The sequence below is a fragment of the Vicugna pacos genome, chromosome 16 (assembly GCF_048564905.1).
Source record: "Vicugna pacos chromosome 16, VicPac4, whole genome shotgun sequence".
In the NCBI taxonomy this organism is placed as follows: domain Eukaryota; kingdom Metazoa; phylum Chordata; class Mammalia; order Artiodactyla; family Camelidae; genus Vicugna; species Vicugna pacos.
Window position 1 is genome coordinate 52,247,913 of NC_133002.1, and position 20,964 is coordinate 52,268,876.

Consider the following 20,964-nt stretch of genomic DNA (forward strand, 5'->3'; position numbering starts at 1 on the left):
CTTGAACAAGCCCAGACTGAAACATATTTCTCAAGGGCGGGAGATGTACACACCTACATTTGTGATGTCAGCAGTTTGATACCATCTGGGCTTCTTTGTAGAATTCCATTTTGCTTCACCTGAAGACTGCTTAACAGCAAAACTCAACATGGCAAATACACTGGGTTTAAATTAGCAGCCAACCATCATTTGGGGGAAAAGAAGAATTATAATTAATACCTTGCTGTATGTTGTTGCTATGGTAGTTTTAGTAGAGGACCAAAAATGAAATGCTTGTCTCTACTTGACGTATGATGCTCAGAGTCCTTTTTCTGGAAAAGTTGCTATAATGACTCCCATAGTGTCACCCGGGGAATCCCAAGCATTCCTTAGGCATATGAGTAATTCTGGAATACTCACTAATTTTCATCTGATGGGTAGATTAAGCCATTTCATTTTGCGAGCATCATATCTAATGATTTTTAAGTCAGCTTCTCTGAGTATTTTTGCCATGTGTACTGTGATATGTGGCAGTAAACTGAAATTTATTTACCTTTTTATGGGTTCCCGCACAGTGCTAGTAATAGCAACAGGACAACAAAACGTTAATAAAATTGGAATTTTATGGGGCACTGATCCTATTGACTCATTCAGTCTTCATTCACAGTAACTCTGGGGTTAGGAACTTTTAGTGGCCCCATTTTTCCCCTTGAGAAAACTGAGACTCAGAGAGGTGAGGTCGCACAAGTGACCATGCGACTAAGCCAGGACCCAACCTGTATCCGACTTTGGAATGGAAACCCTTAACCTGACACCACCAGTCTGGCCCAACCCCTCACATTTTTAATATGGCAAGACTGCTGATAATTATGAAATTTCTTAGGTTCTGTAATTATTTCTAAAATGCACATGTATTGTATAATTCACACCCCATTAGGAAAGCAAAAAGTCTCTAAGAGAAGACTTCTGTGTTTATTTAAAAGATGATGATGAGGTCTTGATTGCCATTATTCCAGGAAAGAACATGGGGAAATATCCTTTTTAATCCACTGAGAAAGATTCTTATAATCAAAAGACATCTTCTGGGTCCAAAAGCTAAATTAAAACATGAAAAACAAACCAAAAAAAAACCCACCCAGCTGGCATTCCCTTACAACCTGCTCATTTTCCTATTACATGGAGGAGGCAGGCCGAAAGTGAGATACAAGATAGCTAATAAAAATGCTTTAAGAACTAGAGTGTAAACAGGAGTATTAAAGTTTATCTAAAGGAAGGTGTGAAGAAGCCTGATTAGTCCATATTAAAGCAAATTAGATGTAAGTTAGTGTGGGAAAAAAGCCTAAGCTTTGGAGTCCGCAGACCTGAATCCGAACACCAGTCCCACTGCTTCTGTGACCTTGAGCGAGTTACCCGCCCTGTCTGGAATTCGGTTTCCTCACTTGTAAAATGGGGGCGTAGCACTTACCTCATAGGTCAATGTGAAGTATTAAGTGATCCAGTGCCAAACAAATGCTTAGTATAGAGCCTGCTACATGGTAAAGCATTTAATAACTGTTAGTTTTTCCGGGAGCATATTAAAATTGCAGTAGAGAAAGAAAGGGAGGGAGCAAAGAATGACACAGGTATGGAAGGAGCAAGAAATTATTTATTTTAAATACACTTCTGGGTGTTCAAGGATCAGTGAAGTCTCCCTCCAAAGTTTGGAGAGGTGTGGGGTCGCTGAATATTTTCCCACATAAAGACATGAAGGAGACAAGGAGGAAAAATCAGTAACAACTGTCATATCCTTTACCCATCATTTCATAAGTGAAAAGTGCAATACAAAAACAGAAAAAAATCTTAGAAACATAATAAAAGTCCATCCTTCTTACATTACGAATATTTTGTTAGCTCACTTCTAAATACACATAAGTATTTATATGCATATAAATATATGTGTCTATTTGTCTGTGAACTGGCATTTGAAAAATACCGGTCTATAATCTAGTCAGTTCAGAGAAACAGATTGTTTGAAAATAGACATTATGAAACAGACCTGTGGATTGACTTGCTGTTTTCCAGTGATGGTTTGCTGGAATCTCTAACACATATCTAAGCTGAGGAACATGCCAGGAGCAAAGCTGCGTAACTGTTTATCAGATTTTTAAAAATCCCTCTCTCAAAAAAAAAAAAAAAGTAATAAGATGAATGCATTAGTAATGAATACACTGGTGCCTAGGAAATCATCAGGTTAAATTTGGAAAATATTTTAAATATCTTCCTCCCTTAAAGGAAGTTACTTAATCTTTAAGATTTTATCAAGCTTTTAGACCTAGTAGACCATGTATGCTAAGCCCTTGGCAGGGCCAGGACTGTGCCCCTTCTGGGATCCTCAATGTTCACGTGACGTCAATGTTTGCATCGTCTCTGGGCACACTCCCAAATACAATTCCCTCAGAATCACATATTTGTTCTTTTTTTAATCTTAATATTACATATTAACCTTGCCTTTTCATCTTTCATGCAGTTTTCCCCACTCAACTGACTTCCCCGGTGGCCATTTTTCAAAGAAAAACATTGCTACTTTGCAGGAATACAGGTAGCTGTGGGGAACACTGAAGCTGAATGCCAGCCGAGCCCCCCATTGCCAAGGGGCTGGCTTCCCCCGCACTGCCCCACACCCCTCCCGCTGATGCAGATTGGTGCCCGCGCATGAGCCACGTGTCCCACGTGCCCCCAGCCTTCATGTCACCCTCCAGAGTGGCGACTGGAAGGAAGATACGCCCCTCTTCCACTCATTTCTTGAGGGTCTTCAATGTTTGCCAAGCCTTCCCAAGCTTGCCTTGTCTACTGTATTTTAAAGAAGAGTTTTATAAAAATCTCAAACTATACTGTGATCTGAAAAACAGTAGAGTTAAAAATGAAATCTTAACCTCTTTAGAATCCTGTAGTTATTTTTAAGACCTAATAAGACTGTTAACATTTATGCAAATGAGAAATTGCTTAACAATAATGATTAACTCTTACAGCTTTCTTGGTTAAGTTGCTTACAGTATTAGCCCCAAATAGGTTTCCTTTTGCTTTCTAAAATATTAATTTTTCATATCCATATGGAAATGTTCTAATGCACTTTTTTCTCTGAAGCTAATACAGGGTAGACATTTAGTTGAGTGGTGGCGTTTTGGTTCATGATTTTTGATATGATTCGATCAAAACTGATGGGTTTTGATTCGGATTGTATAGATTAGTTTTCATTTTTCTCGGAAACGTTTTACATTATTCTATGAAAAGACTAGATTAGCTCAATATCATTTGCCAGGGAGTTATTTTTTTCTTATTTACTATGATTGTAGTTCCACCACTTAAACTTTTATCGAGTGCCGGTTATATGCACCGAGCTAAGGTGAAGAGTCTGTTGTCTTATACTCTAGGTCTGCAACCAAGAGTTTTGTTCCTCACCTAAAGCATGTTAATCTGGTTAGTGTGATTACTTCTCCATCTTCAAGTAAATCTGAAATCTGTTTTTAAAATTATCCATATTTCAGTCACCTCTCTAAATCTATATTATTGTCAGTCTATCAGTTTATCTACTTATCTTTACAAGGTATTTCACCTGAAGTGTTTTGACACTCTCCCTGTATCATCTTCATAAGTTTTAAAAATAACTTTCCAAAGATAATCTCATTATCTCCCCAAAGGAATCTCATAATCTCCCCCCCCCCCGAGAATGTAAGGTTTCATTTTTTACACAAAAGCATGCTCTCCTCAGGACATCCTGGTCTTTGCTCATCACTCCTCCCAAAACCTGCATTTATTTCTTTTTGATGTACTTTTGTCATAAATCTTTTGAAAAGAAGAAATCCATGTCTCATGTCCTCGTGGTCATTTGGAAAGCCCCCAGATATTTTTATCTTCAGTTTTGGTCAATTAAAAGCTAATCTAAAACATACTATTTTGTAAAGACACGAAACTACTTTGTGCCTTAAAAATGCATTTTGTGATTGTGATAGTGGATATATGAATCTATACATGTGATAAAATTGCATAGAACTAAGCACACACACACAAGCACACACACACACACACTGAACGCATTACAGAATTAAACTCATCACTTCTACCAAGTTTTAGTTTACTCAACTTGAAACATTGCAATAGTCATTGAAATATTAAGTTATTTTTACTATTTGGCCCCGTGTTCCTATAAAATATCAATCTTAAGTTTCATGTTGGGCCAAGGAACTCTGGCTCTTTCTTATCTCTGGCTCCTCTTGCTCTGTGACTGTGAGTGAGCTGATTATTCTGTGCCTCAGATTTTGACATTTACTCTAAGAATTTAACCTTCCCTGTTTCATAGAAGTGCTATGAAAATTCATTGAATTGATGCCAGAATGAAACCATTTAATCAGAATTCAGAAAACAGATGAAAACATCTTCATTCCTAGTAAATGAATTCCTCTACTCATAGCAGAAGGTTCAAGTTTGCATTTAAAAATATTAACATTTTGTCATTTATTACACAATTGTCTTAAAATATTTATTTACAAATTCTAAGTGTTAAACTTTGTTATAGTGAGTTTGCTCACTTCTAAAAGCATCAATGTTCCATTTTTTGGTAAATATTTATGTCACTAGTAACAACTAATGTTTCTCTAAGACTTGGCATCTGGAAGACTCCAGACAGTTTCTATGTATTGCCTTATAACTCTGTAATCTAGTTTTATCATCAAATAATAGTTGGAAAACTGAGCTTCAAGGGAGATAATTAACTTGTCCAGTGTTTCTCACCAACAGCATTATATTCTAACCTGGAACTAACTTCCTTTTTATATTAGAAGAAGCCACCATTTCCTGCTTTTAAAAGGGCATCGCTATTGAATTTGAAAGGAAATGGGTGCATCCAACCCAAAGGAAGAGCAATGCTCTCAGTAAACCTGTCAAATAAAAAGGTCCCTCATCAGATTGACTTTGGGAACGTGGCGGGAACTCAGTGATGGAAGAGAACTAATTCTCAAATGTAGAGAATGCTACGGGAGTCTCTGAAGTGACTCTTTTGAACCAAAAACAAACTTTCATGAACATACATCAGTGAGGAAGAAAGCCACCTATTTGGAGCTATAGCCTATAAACTCTTTAATACCAAAACCGTGTTTAAAAGAAAGGCAAAGAGTAGCTAGTTAAGAGGAATCCACTATACAGCAATCAGTCTGTCTGCACAGTTCAAATCCTGCCTGTCTCCTGGGTGGATGTCATCTTCAGCCATATAAAATCTTTGACCTCTTTCTATGCCTCTGTTTCTCCATTTGTAGAAGGTGGGCCATGGTAATGCTTGTCTCACAGTAGTAAATGACACAGAAACTCAAGTGCTTAGCACAAGATGTAAACATTAGTAAACACTCAAAAATGATGGTGTAGAATTAGGTAACTATGAAGAATGAGCTCTGTTTATTACTTTCTTTGGTTATTATAGTTCAAAGTATCATGAAAGGCAAAATAGTTGTTTTCACTCTAATAAGTATGCTTCTCAGTAAAAGAAATTCTGACACGTTCCATATTTTTGAGATCACAGATGTTCTTTCCTCTGATGAGTAAATATTGTGGAATGTTATAGTGGAAGTGGCTTCCAAGTATATTTGGTTCAGCAGTTGTTCACCATTCACAGTTTTATTAGTCTTTTATTGTGTGGAATTTCAGGCACTAAAGTGTGTGATATGTTCATTGAAAATATTTAGTTTGTGGACTAGCGTTTTGCCAAATCCCTTCTTCTGTTAAGCATAAATACATATAAAATAGGTGCCTCTCACTGAAGAATCTGAAGCTATAGCATGCTGTTTTCATTTTAGATCATAGCAGAACTTCAGACAACTATTTCCTCTCTGAAAGAGGAGAACAGCCGGCAGCAGCTTGCTGCAGAAAGGCGGCTCCAGGATGTGATGCAGAAGTTTGAAGATGAGAAGAAGCAGCTGATTAGAGATAATGACCGAGCAATCAAGGTAATCTGAAGACTTCAGTAACCAGTGGTACCAGCTGCTTTAATATAATTAAAAGGAGGGCTGGAATCCCAGCAGTGGGCAGATGAATGCAGGTATCTGGCTTGTTCACACAGCCTGCATAATTCCATTCACTGGACTCTACCTTTGATGTATCCAGTGACTCAGGCTGACTTCCCTCTAAGAGATCACATGCCAGCATAAAAAGTCATTTTTGGCAAGCCCAGTCCATTCCCATTGAACAAATATTTGAAAAATACCCTGTCCTTTCTCTTGAGAACCACTTTGGAACTGTCTCTTGAAATTAGCATGACTGTTTTAGTCCAGTACTGCTGGCTAATAAATTCAGAAGTCAGCTTCCAATTTACCTTCTATTCTTTGCCCACATCCTTTCATTATGTGTTCGCATAATGAGAAATAACCTGTTTGAGGTTTGGAATGCCAACCATTTGATGTGCTTTGACATAGTACAGGGTAGATGTGTTGCTGCTGAGAACCTAGGTTGTTTCCAAATGGCTTCAGAGAATCACACCTTCAATAGCAACAGAAAATTCCCTGGACCCTGATCCTTTAGGTGACAGGCAGTTAGATCTCAAAGTAGTTTTTTTCTTGGCTTCATAGCAGTGAATATTATTAAGTGTCTACATCATGCTGTGTTTAATCTGTGAGGATAAGCGTCTGGAAACCTTTATAAATAAGATTTAAAAGAGAACAGAACTTTTTCTTAAATAATTCCCAGCAAAAGATTATTTTTCGGTGATTTTACTTTGTTATAACAATGCTTAAAGCGTGTAGAGTAATCGTACAAAGCAGAGGAAAATAAAAGAAACATTTGGGTTTTATCACTGCCCTTTTCTGCCTAATCCGTCCATCTTTCTTTTCTATAGCCCATTGCAGGCAATCTGAGTAATTTAGGCAAAAGTCAGTGTTAACTTAAATTGCTATTTTATATATAGCCTTTAAGCCTGGACAACACTGAATAGAATAAAAAACCTTAAGATATGGACAAAACCTTGGAGGCCATTACATCGAGACTCCTCGGTTTAAAAGTGAGGATTTATTTTGTTATTAATGAGATTTTCCCTATGTTTTTCCATCCATGAGCTTTTTTCCCCATACGTGTGATACGAGACAAAAAAAGATGTTTTTCATATCCTGGTAATTTTTTTAAATCTTTGAAACTCTTTTCATTTATAAATGTAGAGGAAGTACTCATGGATCTGCATGACTCTTTTGCTTTGCATGAACTGAGTTGACTACTTTGTTTAAATTCGTTAGTTATATAAAAATTTCATTTTAAATAAATTTCTTTTCCACTTGATATCCGAATACTAACTGGTAGGTAGCTTCCAAATTTTAAATAAATAATTAAATCCCAAAATATGCAAAAGGGAAAACATGAATTTACTCCGTAATAACATGGTTTCTAGTATTGTCTCTTAAAGATTTAAAAAAAGTTGGAAGAAATATAATTAGTATAATGGCCTATTTTTAATTGTTTTTGCATTTACCTCCTAAAAGGGAAAAACATTCTGATCCTAATTTCCAACAAACTGTCAAATCATAAAGACTGAAGTTGAAGTTAAAAGATGGCAGTATATATACATATATATACATATATATACATATATATATTGTATTCTATTATATTTATCACATCCAAAACATAGGTACCATAGGTACTTGAAAATAATTAAAATTACAACGTAGAGAGAATATAGTTGACCTTTGATTCACTCAGACGGTGTATAAAGTGAATGCCTTTTTTTTTTAACTAACTACGTAAGATAATTCATTATCACTCATTGCCTGGCTTTCTTTTTAGGCTATGCCACAAGCAATAACAGGAATAATAGCTGATATTCATTTTCAACATGTACTGTGTACCAGGCCCTCTGCCAAACATTTTCATTCACCTCACATTCCATTACCTCATTTAAGCCTTATAAGTAATCTTTACGAGGAGGGCATTTCTGTCATCCCCATCTTACAAATGGGAAAACTGAGGCTCTGAGGTTAAGTAACCAGCCCTAGGTCAACTGCTAAGTAACTGTCAGAGCCAGGTTCGAGTCACAGTCTTTCTGACTTCAAAGCCTCCGCTATTAACTATTACACCATCCCTCCGTCTCTGCATTCTGTCTGTGAAAGTGTGTCAGTGACCAAGTGCATAAGTGGACCCGAATACCCTCACTCGAATTTTCTGTCTGCCTGAATGGTAGCAGCACTTTTGCAACAGTTGTCTGAGTTAGACATTCTAATTATATTTGAGTGTTTTATAGATATAGATACACAGAGAGAGACACGGTCACCACGAGGCTTGCATTTGGTTTTCTGAAACCAAATACATTTGTCTACACAGACATTAAAATAAGCGCATATGGACCTAATATTTTGTAGTGTTTAAATATTGGCTGTAAATAGTGCTGTAAAAGCAGTGGGCTCGCTCACTGTGAAATGTACTCCACCCCACTTTCTGGGTTGATGATGCACTGAGCTCTCCAGCTGGTGATGGAGAGTGGAGATGGGCACTCAGTTGGCCAGAGCTTCTGACCTTTCATTAAAGTAAGTCTTTAGAGAAAAACCCAGGTATAAAGCAGGCCACTGAAATCCATTTGAAGGGCCACCCGTCTTGGGTAGTGGAACTTGATAAAACATTCTGGAGAATAATCTGGCGCTCCCTATCATTATTAAATTGCCCGGGAGACATGCCTAGCCTTTGACCCATTTCCAGAATGTGTCCTAAGTGGCAGTTAAAGAGTTGTACTAAGCTTGAGCTAGCCAAAGAGATGCTCATTCTCACATTCGTTCATTTCTCCTAGAACTGTTTATCGAGCTCCCATTGTGTGCTGGGCACCCATGGTACCAGCATGTTCTGTCTCCCTTCTGTAGTTTATTTTCCACCAAAGCACATCAGCTGAAAACCATGCAATAGTGAAAACGCTGTTGGAGAAGCGTATTTAAGAATCTTGAAGATGTTCACAAGATAGTTTTCAATGACAAAGCAGTTTACAAAACATTACATACATATGGGGTCATCTTTGCAAAAAAAAGAATATATAAAGAGAAAAAGACTAGAATTGTGTATCAAAATTTTACTGGTGGTTATCTCTGAGTGATGAAATTTGTGATAATTTTCTTCTTTTATCATAGCTCTATATTTTAAATTACAAAACCACTTTTACGATAAGAAACAATAAAAAGTATTTGGTAAAAAACAAAAAAAAAAGGAGAAGCCTCACTCTTAAAGGGATCCAGTGGAAAACACTGAGGGACTCGTGGTAGCAGATCCTCACAGCAGGAGTGATTCTTGCTGTTTAAGAACAACCGATGAAGTGAGGTCTTTCATAGACCAGAATTCCTGAGTGTAAAAAGAGTTATAGAAGCAAACGCGTTCACACGAGTAGATTCTTTATGCTGTAAGATACCCTCTCTCGAGAGCAAAAAAAAATCGTCTTTATCACTTATTTACTGCTTGAGTTCACTCCTTACCTTCCGAGTCAAGCTTCTAAAAAGAGTTATCTCTGCTGCATATCAAATCACCCCAAAACTTGATGGTGTAAAATAACACCTGTGTTATATGCCTACGAGTCTTGGGATCATAAATTTGGGCAGGGTTGCTTTGGGTGGTTCTTCTGCCCAGTATTTAAAGTCAACCCAAATCTCATCACCCAGAAATAACCGCCTTAGCACTGACATGAACATCACTGCAGATGTCCTACTACATGTAAGGAGAGACGAGGAGGAACTCTAAATGGACTTACAAGATGGGTTAATATGCTTGATTCTGTATTTTCACTAGTTTTAGGAACATCTCAAGTTAATTTTACTACAGTTCAGCAGATGAAAGAAGAGTTAAACAGAAGGCACTGTTGAACTTTCAGATAGAATTTGATTTGTGGCTGAAAGATGAGTACATTCGTACGCTCACATGTCCTCCTATCACCCTCCTTGCCACCTCCTGCCTGGGGTCACGTTATAGCTTTACACTGTCCAGGTTTATGATATTTACAATTTGTTTTTAACCAAAACCTTAATATTCATGCGCTCTTTAATTGATATGGTGCTTACCCGTAGGCCTTTGATACCACAGCCTTTTACACTTCCATTCCCAAAGTTTTTACTTTGATGTGGTTCTTAATTGGCTGGATTTCATGGTCAAGTACTCCCTTCAAGACTCATGGCACTATCTTCCCTCAGTTTTTCCACGTTTAAGAATGTCTGCTGATTAACCTTTATGTTGGAATGACATGTTAGATGGGCAGAACATTCTTGTTCACATTTTTTCCCACAAGAACTTAAACATTGCTCATCTAGCATTTAATATTGCTGTGGGGAAGGCTGAGCAAGATTGAAGTGTTCCCCCAGGTCAATGATTTGCTTTTTCTGAGGGATTCTTGAAGAAGTCTTTCTTAACATGTAAGTTTAATAGATTAACCAAGATACATTCAGTAATTAACCAGGATACCTCTAAATGTTAAACGTTCAACGTCGCACGTTTAAACACAGTGAATCTCCCCTTTGTCAGTAACACTTATTTGTAGTGTCTGCACTTTCTGGAACCTGAGGGGACAGGGAGGAAGAGCTGGGGTAGAGATGTGGGTGCAGTCTGGTTGGGGTGACTGAGTTCATGCTACCTTAATGAGAGAGAGCATCTTCTAATCCTTTGTGGTTTGAATTATCCCAATTTGGTGTGTATTCCTGAAGTCCTGACACCCTCACTTCCCTAGAAGATAGACAGCTCTGATTTCTACCAGTTTTTCCACTGCATCCATTATGCAGTCAGAAGAGGGAAGAGCTGAAGCTACTTACAGTTTTCTCCTCTTCAAATTTGGCAATGTTAATATTCTCAGGATTTTGTTAACTCACAACAAAGTAATGACTTGGGGGAATTGGGTAGATTTTGAAGTTGAGTCACTGAAATGCTGTAGTGTCTCCAGAATCATGTTTTTTTTCCCCCTTGACCACAATCCTTTGAGGGTTTTTTGTATTATATCTACCTTACTACCCTATTTCAGTGCTCTAGTGCTTTTCTGCTCATTTTCACTCTTATTTACTCACTTCATTTGGTGTTGGGAGAGAGAGATTCAATCTACTGTCTGATCTTAGAAACCTGTTTGACGTCTTTATAACATTTAACAAGGAGCCTGTGTTAGTCAGCTGTTGCCACAATGCTGATTAACAAACAATCCCCCAAACTCAATGAGTTGTAATAACAAACATTTACTTTTCGTTCAACAGACCTGTGGATCATTAGTGTGGTTTGGATTCAGGCTGTGGCTGAGTTTGACTCCAGGCTTTAGATTGGGTTCATGCCTGCTCTACTTGTCTGCACAATCTCCATGGACTAGTAACTGCCTGGCTATCTTCCCCATGGTGGATTACAAGAGGGCAGAAGGATAAGCATGGAAAAAAGTCCCTACAGCCTTGGCTTTATTTCCATCCACATCAGTGGGGTGGGAGATTATATATCCACTCCAATCTGAGACCACAAACATCTATGAACAGGACTTACTCTGCCATGTAAACAGTCTCTAACAGCACCCTTAGCTCCATGGTGGCACTTTCCCAATTCATCTGCTGTTCTAAAACCCTCTTTCCCATTCCCTGTCTCCTCTTCCTCTTTTTAATACTCAGATATTCAGGTTAAGCCAAGCCTCATCTATTTTCTCTGGATGTGCCATCCCTAGACAATCCAGCCCCTCATAAGCTTCCATGCAAACGAATTGTGAGTCTTGACCTCCACCCAGACCTTCTCTGAGCTCTCCATCTGTATCTCCAACTCCTGTTGCATGTTTTCACTTGGAGGACCCTTAGGCTGCTCTAACTAGATTTATCATAAACTGACTTTATCTTGCTCCCACTCTTCTTACCCCCAACCTGTTCTTCTTGTCTTGATTATGAGAATTAAAGTGCCACCATCATCCACTCAGTCACTCAAGTCAGATTCTGGAAATCCCCTTGAATGAATTCTTCCTCTTCTTTACCTGCCCAAGGTCACTTCCTAGAAATAACACTTAATATTTCCAAATGCATTCCTCATTCCCCAATCACAAGTTCCTGCCTTCTTAGTCAGACCTTCCTCGTCTTTGACCTTGCCTGTTACAATCCCTTTTTTGTAGAATCACTGCCATGAGCTTGACCCTCTCAAATGTATCCCTCAAACTGTCGATAAAATGACCTTTCTAAAACACAAATATGAGCATGTGGTGCTTTTTAAAATCCATCAGTGGCTTTCTGTGCCTACAGGATAAAATCTATACTTGTCAGCATGGCAGACAAAACCCTTCATGATCTAAACCAGTGGTTTTCAAGGTGTTGTCCTCAGACCCCTGAGGGTCCCTGAGATCTTTTCAGGGGCTCCATAAGGTCAAAACTATTTTCATAATAACACAAAGACATCACTCGCCTTTTTCAGTGTGTACACATTTGCACTGATGATCTAAAAGCAATGGTGGATAAAACTGCTGATGTTTTAGCAGGAACCATGACGTTGACACTGAATTGTATGAGTAGTCATTATTTTCTTCACCAGCACGTACTTGTGCTTTGAAAATAAAAAACAAAACAATAAAGAGTATTAATTTTATTAAATCTCAATCCTTGAGAACACATCTTTTTACTATTAAGAGGAAGCATGCATAAGGCACTTCTGCTGCGTACACAAGTAAGGTGGTTGTCTCAAGGAAAAGCAGCTCTGCACTTGTTTGAGTGAGACCTGAACTCTAGTCACTTGGAAGGCAAACTGCGCGTATTCCGTTTTGAGTATCTGACAGAGGTTTTCTTGAAAATAAAGGAAGTAAGCCTGACACTTGAAGGACAATGACTGACTATATTGTTGTTAATGATAAAATTTGAGCTTTCAAGCAAAAATTAGGAATTTGGAAAACCTGTACCACCACTGTAAGCTTGACAGCTTCCCAGTACTTAAAGACTTTTCTGTCAGGATCAGTGATATTACTAATGATATGCATGGGAAGAAAGGGGAAAGAATTAAGTAAGGGTATCAACATTTGGAAGATTTTTATAACTCACTGAACCAGTGTTTTCCAAATGGCCAATACCCGATGTTACAAAATCATGCATGGGGGAAAGATCCATTCAAAATACAAAAGGGAACAATGGATCTTAATATAACAGTACACAGAATTCACTGATCAGAGTTTCAGAACCCTCACTGTAACTAACTTTTTAAAGAAACTACCACTTTTCAAGTTTTGATACAGTCCCAAGGAATACCCACAATCATCCGCAAAAGTTACTAAAATACTCCTCCCTTTTCTTTTCTAATTGCTTACCTGTGTGAGACTAGATTGTCTTCCCATATTTCAACCAAAGCAACATAATGCAAGAGATTAAATGCAAAAGCAGGTAGGAGACTAGCTGCCTTCTATAAGCGAGACATTAAAAAGACTTGCAAAAGCATAAAACAGAGCCACACTTCTCATTAATTTTTTTGCTTTGGAAAATAGTTCTTTTTTTATTTAAAAAATACATTTATGTTCACATAATGGCTTTATTACTGTTATTTTTAAATGAATTAATAAATATTTTCATATTCCTTCATTTTAATTTCTAAAGTGGTGAATGTCAATAGATATAACCCACATCAACAAAATCTCCTTGGGGTTCTTAAATTTTTCAGAGTGTAAAGGGGTCCAGAGACCAAAAACCTGGAGAACCACTTGTCTAGTATTGCCCTTCCCTCCACCATATCAACAGGCAGCCCTCTGCGTTCGTGGTCTCTGTGATGGCGTGAGCTCCATGTGAAGTCCTTTCCCTTTAAGATTTAAATGTCATCTTTCTGTGAAGTGTCAGAGTGAAAAGCTCATGCCAGCTTTGTTCCTTCCTCTAGGGAGGTTTTCGCTGCACTGTAATGCGGGGGTCCCCACTCCTTTATGCAAAACCTGGAGGTTGAATGAGTTTTGCAGATCAGGATCTGCAGATTCCAGGAAGGCGACACAGTGCTTTTACTTTATCTCCAGGGGGGTCTGGGACAACACGCTGCACCCAGACACAAGTGCATAGTGAAACGTAGGACTACCCCCCAGTAAACGGGACAAACAGAAACTACGTCAGTCAGGTTTTGTTGCCTCACAAGTTAACCACAACCTTTCAAAAATACTCTGTGATTTTAAGAGGATTTTCAGATTGCAAAGAGGAGATCGCGAACCTGCATTTTGATTAATTCTCTTTCTCGCCAAGTAGATTCTAAGCTTCTTGAGAGCAAGCACTTACTGCAGTGTTTAGTTCTAGAAATGGAAAGTTCTAGAAATATGCTGAATAAATGAATGATGTTAGCTCATAAGTCAAGGCTCTGAAAACTATGTCACTTTATTCTCATGTTATTTTATTGAAGGCAGCAAGCTTGCAAATATTCTGTGATGGTATAGCAGATAGGCAAAAATAACTCAGATCCTTTGGCAATAGTGATTTATTTTGCCTAATAGACAGATTCTAATAAAATATCCTACACTTTGTTTGTATTATCCGGGAGCATAATTTCTAAGCTCCAGTACCCCAGGGATAGGCCCGCATAAGGCTGTACACCAAAGCCAAGTTATCTGAGTGCTAGTTAGCACTCTCCACTGAACTCACAGAAGTTCATTGGGGGAAATTGTTAGAAATAGTTCTATAGAAAGACTGTGGAACATTCTTCTGGCATCACTGCACCACCAGGGCTAAGCCCTTTCTTTGAAGCTAGTGTATTGAAAGTTCCTCACTGTGAAGCCAGATGTCCAAGCAGAGATTTCATATCAAGGAGAAATGTTGTAAAATTTTTGCTTGCAGGCATAGAAAAAAGATTTTAAAGCACTGATGCTCCTCTCCCTTGGCCACTGACTGGAGTTCACGAGAAAAGGTCGGCTGCCAGTAGGACATCTAGAAATCTGGTCTGTGTTACCAGAAGGGCTTGAGGGAGGGGAAAAAAGGAATATTTCATAAGATTGGGCAATTCTCACTGTGCTAAAAGCTTACAGGAATCCATTTCCCAAAGAATAAAATTACAAACCTCATTGTGGGGTTTTAGTAGCATTGAGAAAGAGAAAGAAATCTCAATGCCTAGCATCAGATGGCTTTGTTTGGGACCTGTTCATTATTTAATTCTTGTCTCCCCTGCATGCACGTCCTGAGGGCGCAGAGGGAAGTGACATTCTCTTTGTGCCCTCCTGAATTAGAATTAATAATGCTAAGAATAGAAATGTATTTTCCATCCCACCCAAGAAGGCTCGCCTGCTCACTTAGAAAGGAAGACAGCCGTTCAGTCATACTAGCATAAAGCATAAGTGCCATTTTCCAGGAAGAATGTTCTGGAAGATAAGCTGGGATACAGCGTGGCAGCGAATGATGACCTTGCTTCCTAGAGCAAGGAGAAGCAATAACAATAAATGAGCAGAGAAGAAATGAACAGCCCGCCCTCTTAAGTATTTACCCCATCCCTTTCCTTCCAGTTCTGTTTTCTGGCAAATTTTGATTTTATTTAAAGACAGTTGAATATTGTTCTGTGGAAAAAATCCTTCAAGCACTATGAAGAATATTTTTAGCCCCTGGAACATTGTCTTGCATATCCTAAGGAGTCAAATAGGTTTGTTGAGTGAACACATGAGTGACTGAGTGATTGAAAGAATACAGGCCAAAAAAGATTCTTCTTCACCAATGGCTAGGTAAACGTTACTCCTAGGAAGTCACTAAGTGATTCTATATGGTCAGTTTTACTATTGCCTGATCCAAACTACGGACTGCTTTGGTTAATCAAATTTTGGAATATAGATGCATTATTTAGTTTTTTCTTAGTATATAAAAATAGTTTAATCTTTAATAATTCTGAACTATATCAAAAACTATTTCAAAGTCAGTATGATGAACATCGTGAGCACTGAAATATATGATTTCATCATTATTTAGGTATCAACAGCTAAAATTACACATAATGATGTGTATTTACACGTGTATATTCAAAAGCACTGGGTTATATAGAATCCTAATTATTGGAAGACTTGATAACAATTTAATATGTTAAGTTGATTTTATTAAAAAATTCAATTCAGATGGCTCTTTACTCTAGAAGGAGCTGAGTTTCTCTTCAATCCCTTGTGACCCTTAACAAACCTCTCTTTTACCACTTATTAATATTGAAGTCCATGCCTTTTCCTTTTAACTAGCACAATATTATCTCTTGCTTCTCAGGATTTATTCCTAAAGAATTCAACACTCTGCTCATGTCCTCCTGTGCTCCATCCCCCCGACTTCAGCCTGGGTGACAGCATCACCCAGTTGGTGTGCTGGCACGGATTGTTCTGGCTTGAAGGGGCCGATTGTTACATTGTCAGGAATTCTGCCAGCTGGAGTATGTGCACCATGGAAATCGGTGCGTGCTGCTACAAATATTTTTTGAGAGCCAGTTATTAAACATTCACCAGCCTACTGCTGCACACAGTGCCCTTTCCCCCACTTTCTTGATGAAGCTGACTTCCAGCTCTAATCCCCACAGTCATGATGACACTCAGCCTTCTCAACACAAGGGTGGAAGGACAGACAGGTGGATGGGAGACATTCCACTGTCCTCCGTGATGTGCTTTCTAGCTACTGAACAACCTCTTGCTCTACTTTTTCCTGATGTATGAGTCAACTCTTCCAAATATTCCCTTGAAGTCCCTTTTCTAAGCCCAACATAATACAGAAAGTTTATGAAGTAACCTAGTACCTCTTTGCTAAGTTTAGTGGTGTTTTCCCACTTCTAACCATCCTCTGACTCCATGTAGCATTTGACTATATTGACCAAGAGTTTTCCTTCTAGAGATTGGAAAACTGTTTTCCGTAAAAGGGCTGGATAGTAACTATTCTAGGTTTCGCGGGCCATGGGTTCTCTGTCACAATTCCTCAGCCTTCGCTATTGTGTTATAAAAGCAGCCTTAGACAGTAGGTCACCGAGTGGGCATGGCTGTGTTCCAATAAAACTTTATTTGAGAAAGCAGGCCAGGGGCCAGATACGGCCTGCTGGCCATAGTTTGCTAACCCCTGCTCTAGAAACTCACTCTTCTCTGGTCTACTTGTCTCCTCTGCTGGTCTCTCTTCCTCCTCATCCATGTTCCTCAAGTCTGTGTCCTGGGCTTTGCTTCTCCTGTTCCCTTGCACGGTGAGCTCATCTCCTCTGTGACTTCAGCTGTCACTTGTATAGAGATGCTTCCCAGAAGCCTCAGCCTGGTTCCTGGTTGGGTCCCGTATCTGACACTGCCTGTAAATCATCATCTTTTGGAGCGTGCACTACTATTTCAGACTCAGTAACTGCAGCATCAAATTATCATCTTCCCTTCCAAATTGGCTCCTCTTTCCAATCTGTCAGGGTTACCCCCAGTCTTTCTGTTTCCTGTTAGAAACTTTGGGTTTGTCTTCATCCTCTCTTTCCTTCATCCTCATTTATCTCATGTGTATCACCAGCGTCCTAGAATATATTTCTTATTCCTCTGATATGACCCTGTTCAGAGCCCTTCTCAACTTGAGATTGATTTAAAACAGCCTCCTCTCAGCTGATGTCCCTGCCAAAAGTCTCTCAGCTCCAATCCAGTATGAAGAACTCTGCCAGAAAAATCTTAAATCACTGGTTTCCCTGCCTTACAAAGAGTACTTAGAAATCAATAGAAAAAAACTAACAAGCCAGTGGCCCAAAAGAGCAAAGGATAGGAACACAGAATTCACAGACAAAAAGTACTATCCAGCAAATATGTGAAAATACGCTTATTCTCACCCATTATTAAGGAACGTAAATCAAAACTACGAAGTTTCGAAGGGCCTGGCTGCCACTTTGTGGGCATACATTTTAAAGAGAAAATACTCAATGATGCACTGTTACTGGAAGTTTAAATCAGTGCAGCCTCTTCGGAGGCCAGTGTGCGGGTATCTACTGGCATTTTAAGTGCACATAACCATTGGCTCAATAGTTCCACTAATTGGAATTTATTCCATGGATGTACCTGCAAGGATCTACCATATCCTTGTAGCATTATTTGAGCAAAAAGCTAGGAAGAAATAAATGATGGTACATGCAAACACTGAAATATTGTGAGGCCATTTTAAAAGAATGAAGTAGACCTCTCCATGAAAGTGAGACAGGATGGGCAACATGTAGTAAGTGGAAAGAAAACAGAATGTTACATATATTTAAAATTGCCTGACTGGGTTTCAAAAATGGATGCCTGGTTATTCTGGAGAAATAAGACTTTCGTTTTTCGTTTTATAACTTTTGATGATGTTGTAATTTCTTACGATGTCACATTACTCAATTGAATTTAAAGGATCAGTTATAATGATAAGATCAAACTCTTCCTGCCTGGCTTCCAAAGCCCATCCAGATTTCTCAGTGTTCCTCAACACGCGTATTCTGTTCTGGCCACGCTGGTCCTCTCGCTTTCCGCGGCTCATATCTGCCTTCATCCTGCCTTCAATCAGGCCATGCGCCTTCCTCCTCACTGCAGCCTCCACTTCAGCCCTCTGGCTTGTCGAGTACCACCAAGGCCATCTCCAGTTCCTGCCTACCTCCTCCATGAAGCTTTTCTGACTGCCCCAGGCCCTGGGGAACCGTACACTCTCCTGAAGTTCTGTCATTAATGCTTAATGATTCTCTTCTTGTCTCCGGTTTCTGCATAGAACCCATGGTACTGGGCACCCAATAATAAAGATTTGGTTGATTGGAAGAATACAATCCCTAGGTATCATATGCGAAATTTTACGTCTGTTGTATTTTAAGGCAGCTTTAAGCACATCGGCACCAACTTTGCAGGTAAAAGAAGCAGAGATCCCCACACAGACTCGCAGATGTATGGTCTGCAGTTAAAGAGCTGAGCCTGGGGGTCAGCAAACTCTTCTTTTAAGATGCAGGCGTCCTTGATGTGTTCTAAACCACTTGAAGTAGTTCGTGCTCTAATGTGAAACTGTTTAAGCAGAGTCTTTCTTCCTAACAATTAGATGAGCTGTCTCACTTTGACGGACACAGAAGTAGTATGTGGAGGAGGAAGTGGGGAGAGGGGAGCCAGAAGGAAATTTAGGAGCCTGAGGAACAGAGCTGGCGGGTGTATGCAGGGTGAGGCGGGCAGCCTTGAGGACAGGCCGCAGTGGAAGAGGGGAAATACTTCGAGGGTTTTTCTGACTGTATTTCACATGATGCTGTACTGACTTGTACAGATTGAGATACAGGTGTCCTTTTAAAAAAGGAAATGGAATGCATGTATATATGTATGTGTGTGTATTTGGGTATTTGTGTGAATATACTTTTCAAAAAAAGGGAAACTACATCTCCGTATGTATGTACATACAGGTGTATTTTCCAACAGTTATTATACATTCTTAGGAAAAAGTGAAGCTACAAATAAACAGTGGTATTATCATAACTGTGATTCTGCAGCAGTGTGCATTATAAATCATGGGAAAATTTTCCGACAAGCCTAGCTCATTTTGCTTTACACTTGTAAGGAGTTATTTTTAGGGGATTTGTTGCATAAAGAAATGTATCATGTACAGAGTTAACTTATAGCTTTACACAGAATTTCTAAGGGACTAAATCAAAATTAAGACATGAATGAAGATAAACCAAGTTTTATGCATATATTGTACTTTTCAAATGCATCTCATTGGGAAAAAATTAACGTGATGCTGTCATGCCAGTGGAAAAGACCAAAATGTTATTTCCAGGGTTGTCAGTAGGAGTCTGTTACTATCACAGCAGCAGTAGTAGCAGCTGAAACTAAAGATTTGGAGCAAAAGAGATCGGGGTGGTTGGTGGGTTACAGGAATGCTTTAATGTTGGAAGCACAGAGGAAAGAGTGGAATTAAAAACAAAGACACAGCCCCCACTTTTTTCAAGAGAGGCAAAATCCTTTTGCTTTCATGTCTCTGTCACTTGCTCCAGGATTCTTCATAAAGCCCTCTAACCACCTAAATAAATATTCATATGGCTGCTCGACATCTCATTAATAAAACAAGATTTGGTGGTAAAATATTTCAGAGTAACATATGATTTGCATCTCACCCTTGTTTAACTTTAAATCTCAAGCAATTAATAAATTAGACTCAAGAGCTTTTTAAGAAGTAACATCTTACATGCACCACAAATTGCATTATTTTTATGTGTAAATAATGATGAAAGGAGAGATTGTTCCTTTGATGTCTATAAACTACACTGTAAAATATGCAGAAAACATTCTTGAGTTTAGTTGCAGCCAAAACAAATAGACTCGTTCATAAAACAAAGCAGAAGCATTCTTAGAAACAAGCATTATTTTTTCTTCCCAATTGCTCTTTTTCCATCTTATATTCTTGCCATTCCTTGTGGCAGATTCATTCCAAATTTAAAACGATGCTAGCCTGCATTTCTTCATCCATAGACCTGGGTCCTTCTCAAGTTCTTCACAGTAAACTTGTCTTCTCGTAGAGTTCTGACCTGGCCTCAACTAGACTGCCAGTTTTCGTGCAGTGAATCATTTTTGTCAGTGGTATTTCATTGTTGCTTTTTTTAAAAAAACAATTATTTCAAATGTTAGCAAATACTGGTGTTCCTTGGAGAGATGTATTTTGCTTTCTTCTCTGTTTTCCAAGCTGGCTTATCTGGTTTCATTTTATTTTTAAATAGTATCTGAAAATCCTTGTTTACAAAGTCTGAATTTGACCTAATTTTTCCTTTGGTGTAGTTAATAAACAGCACGGTGTTGTAAGTTCATGTCTACCGTGGGAAGGATACAGAAGTGGTTTGGGCTCCTGTTAGAATATGGAACAGGTCCGTTATTAACATCACAAGATGGTTTGTGTTCTCCATCTAACCATGCATGTCTTCTGCTTTGAACACACCTTACAGGGTAAGATTAAATACTAGGTGGATACCCTTAATTGGAGAGGCCAAAGATGCAGGCTTGACCCAAATTCCCTCCCAGCCTAGACAGTGGATGTTCTTCTGTGGGATCGACTTTGCTGTGGCCCCTGTTTCAGCCTTGCTAACAAGTCTACCATCTCCCTTCTTGGCCTAGTGCTTTTT

The 20,964-nt window shown here is 38.8% G+C and overlaps 1 protein-coding gene across 8 annotated transcripts in view; it reads left to right on the forward strand.

Annotated features, from left to right (window-relative positions):
• The window catches only part of CEP112 (centrosomal protein 112), a 371,189-nt gene that overhangs the window by 282,662 nt on the left and 67,563 nt on the right, over positions 1-20,964 (forward strand). For all 8 annotated transcript variants that reach the window (XR_012059795.1, XR_012059798.1, XR_012059796.1 and 5 more), the window contains one exon: positions 5,802-5,951. Coding sequence is in view for 5 of the 8 variants with exons in the window: in XM_072939445.1 (XP_072795546.1) it covers positions 5,802-5,951 (150 nt within the window). In the remaining 3 variants the exon portion in view is untranslated. The remainder of the gene's footprint in view (positions 1-5,801; positions 5,952-20,964) is intronic.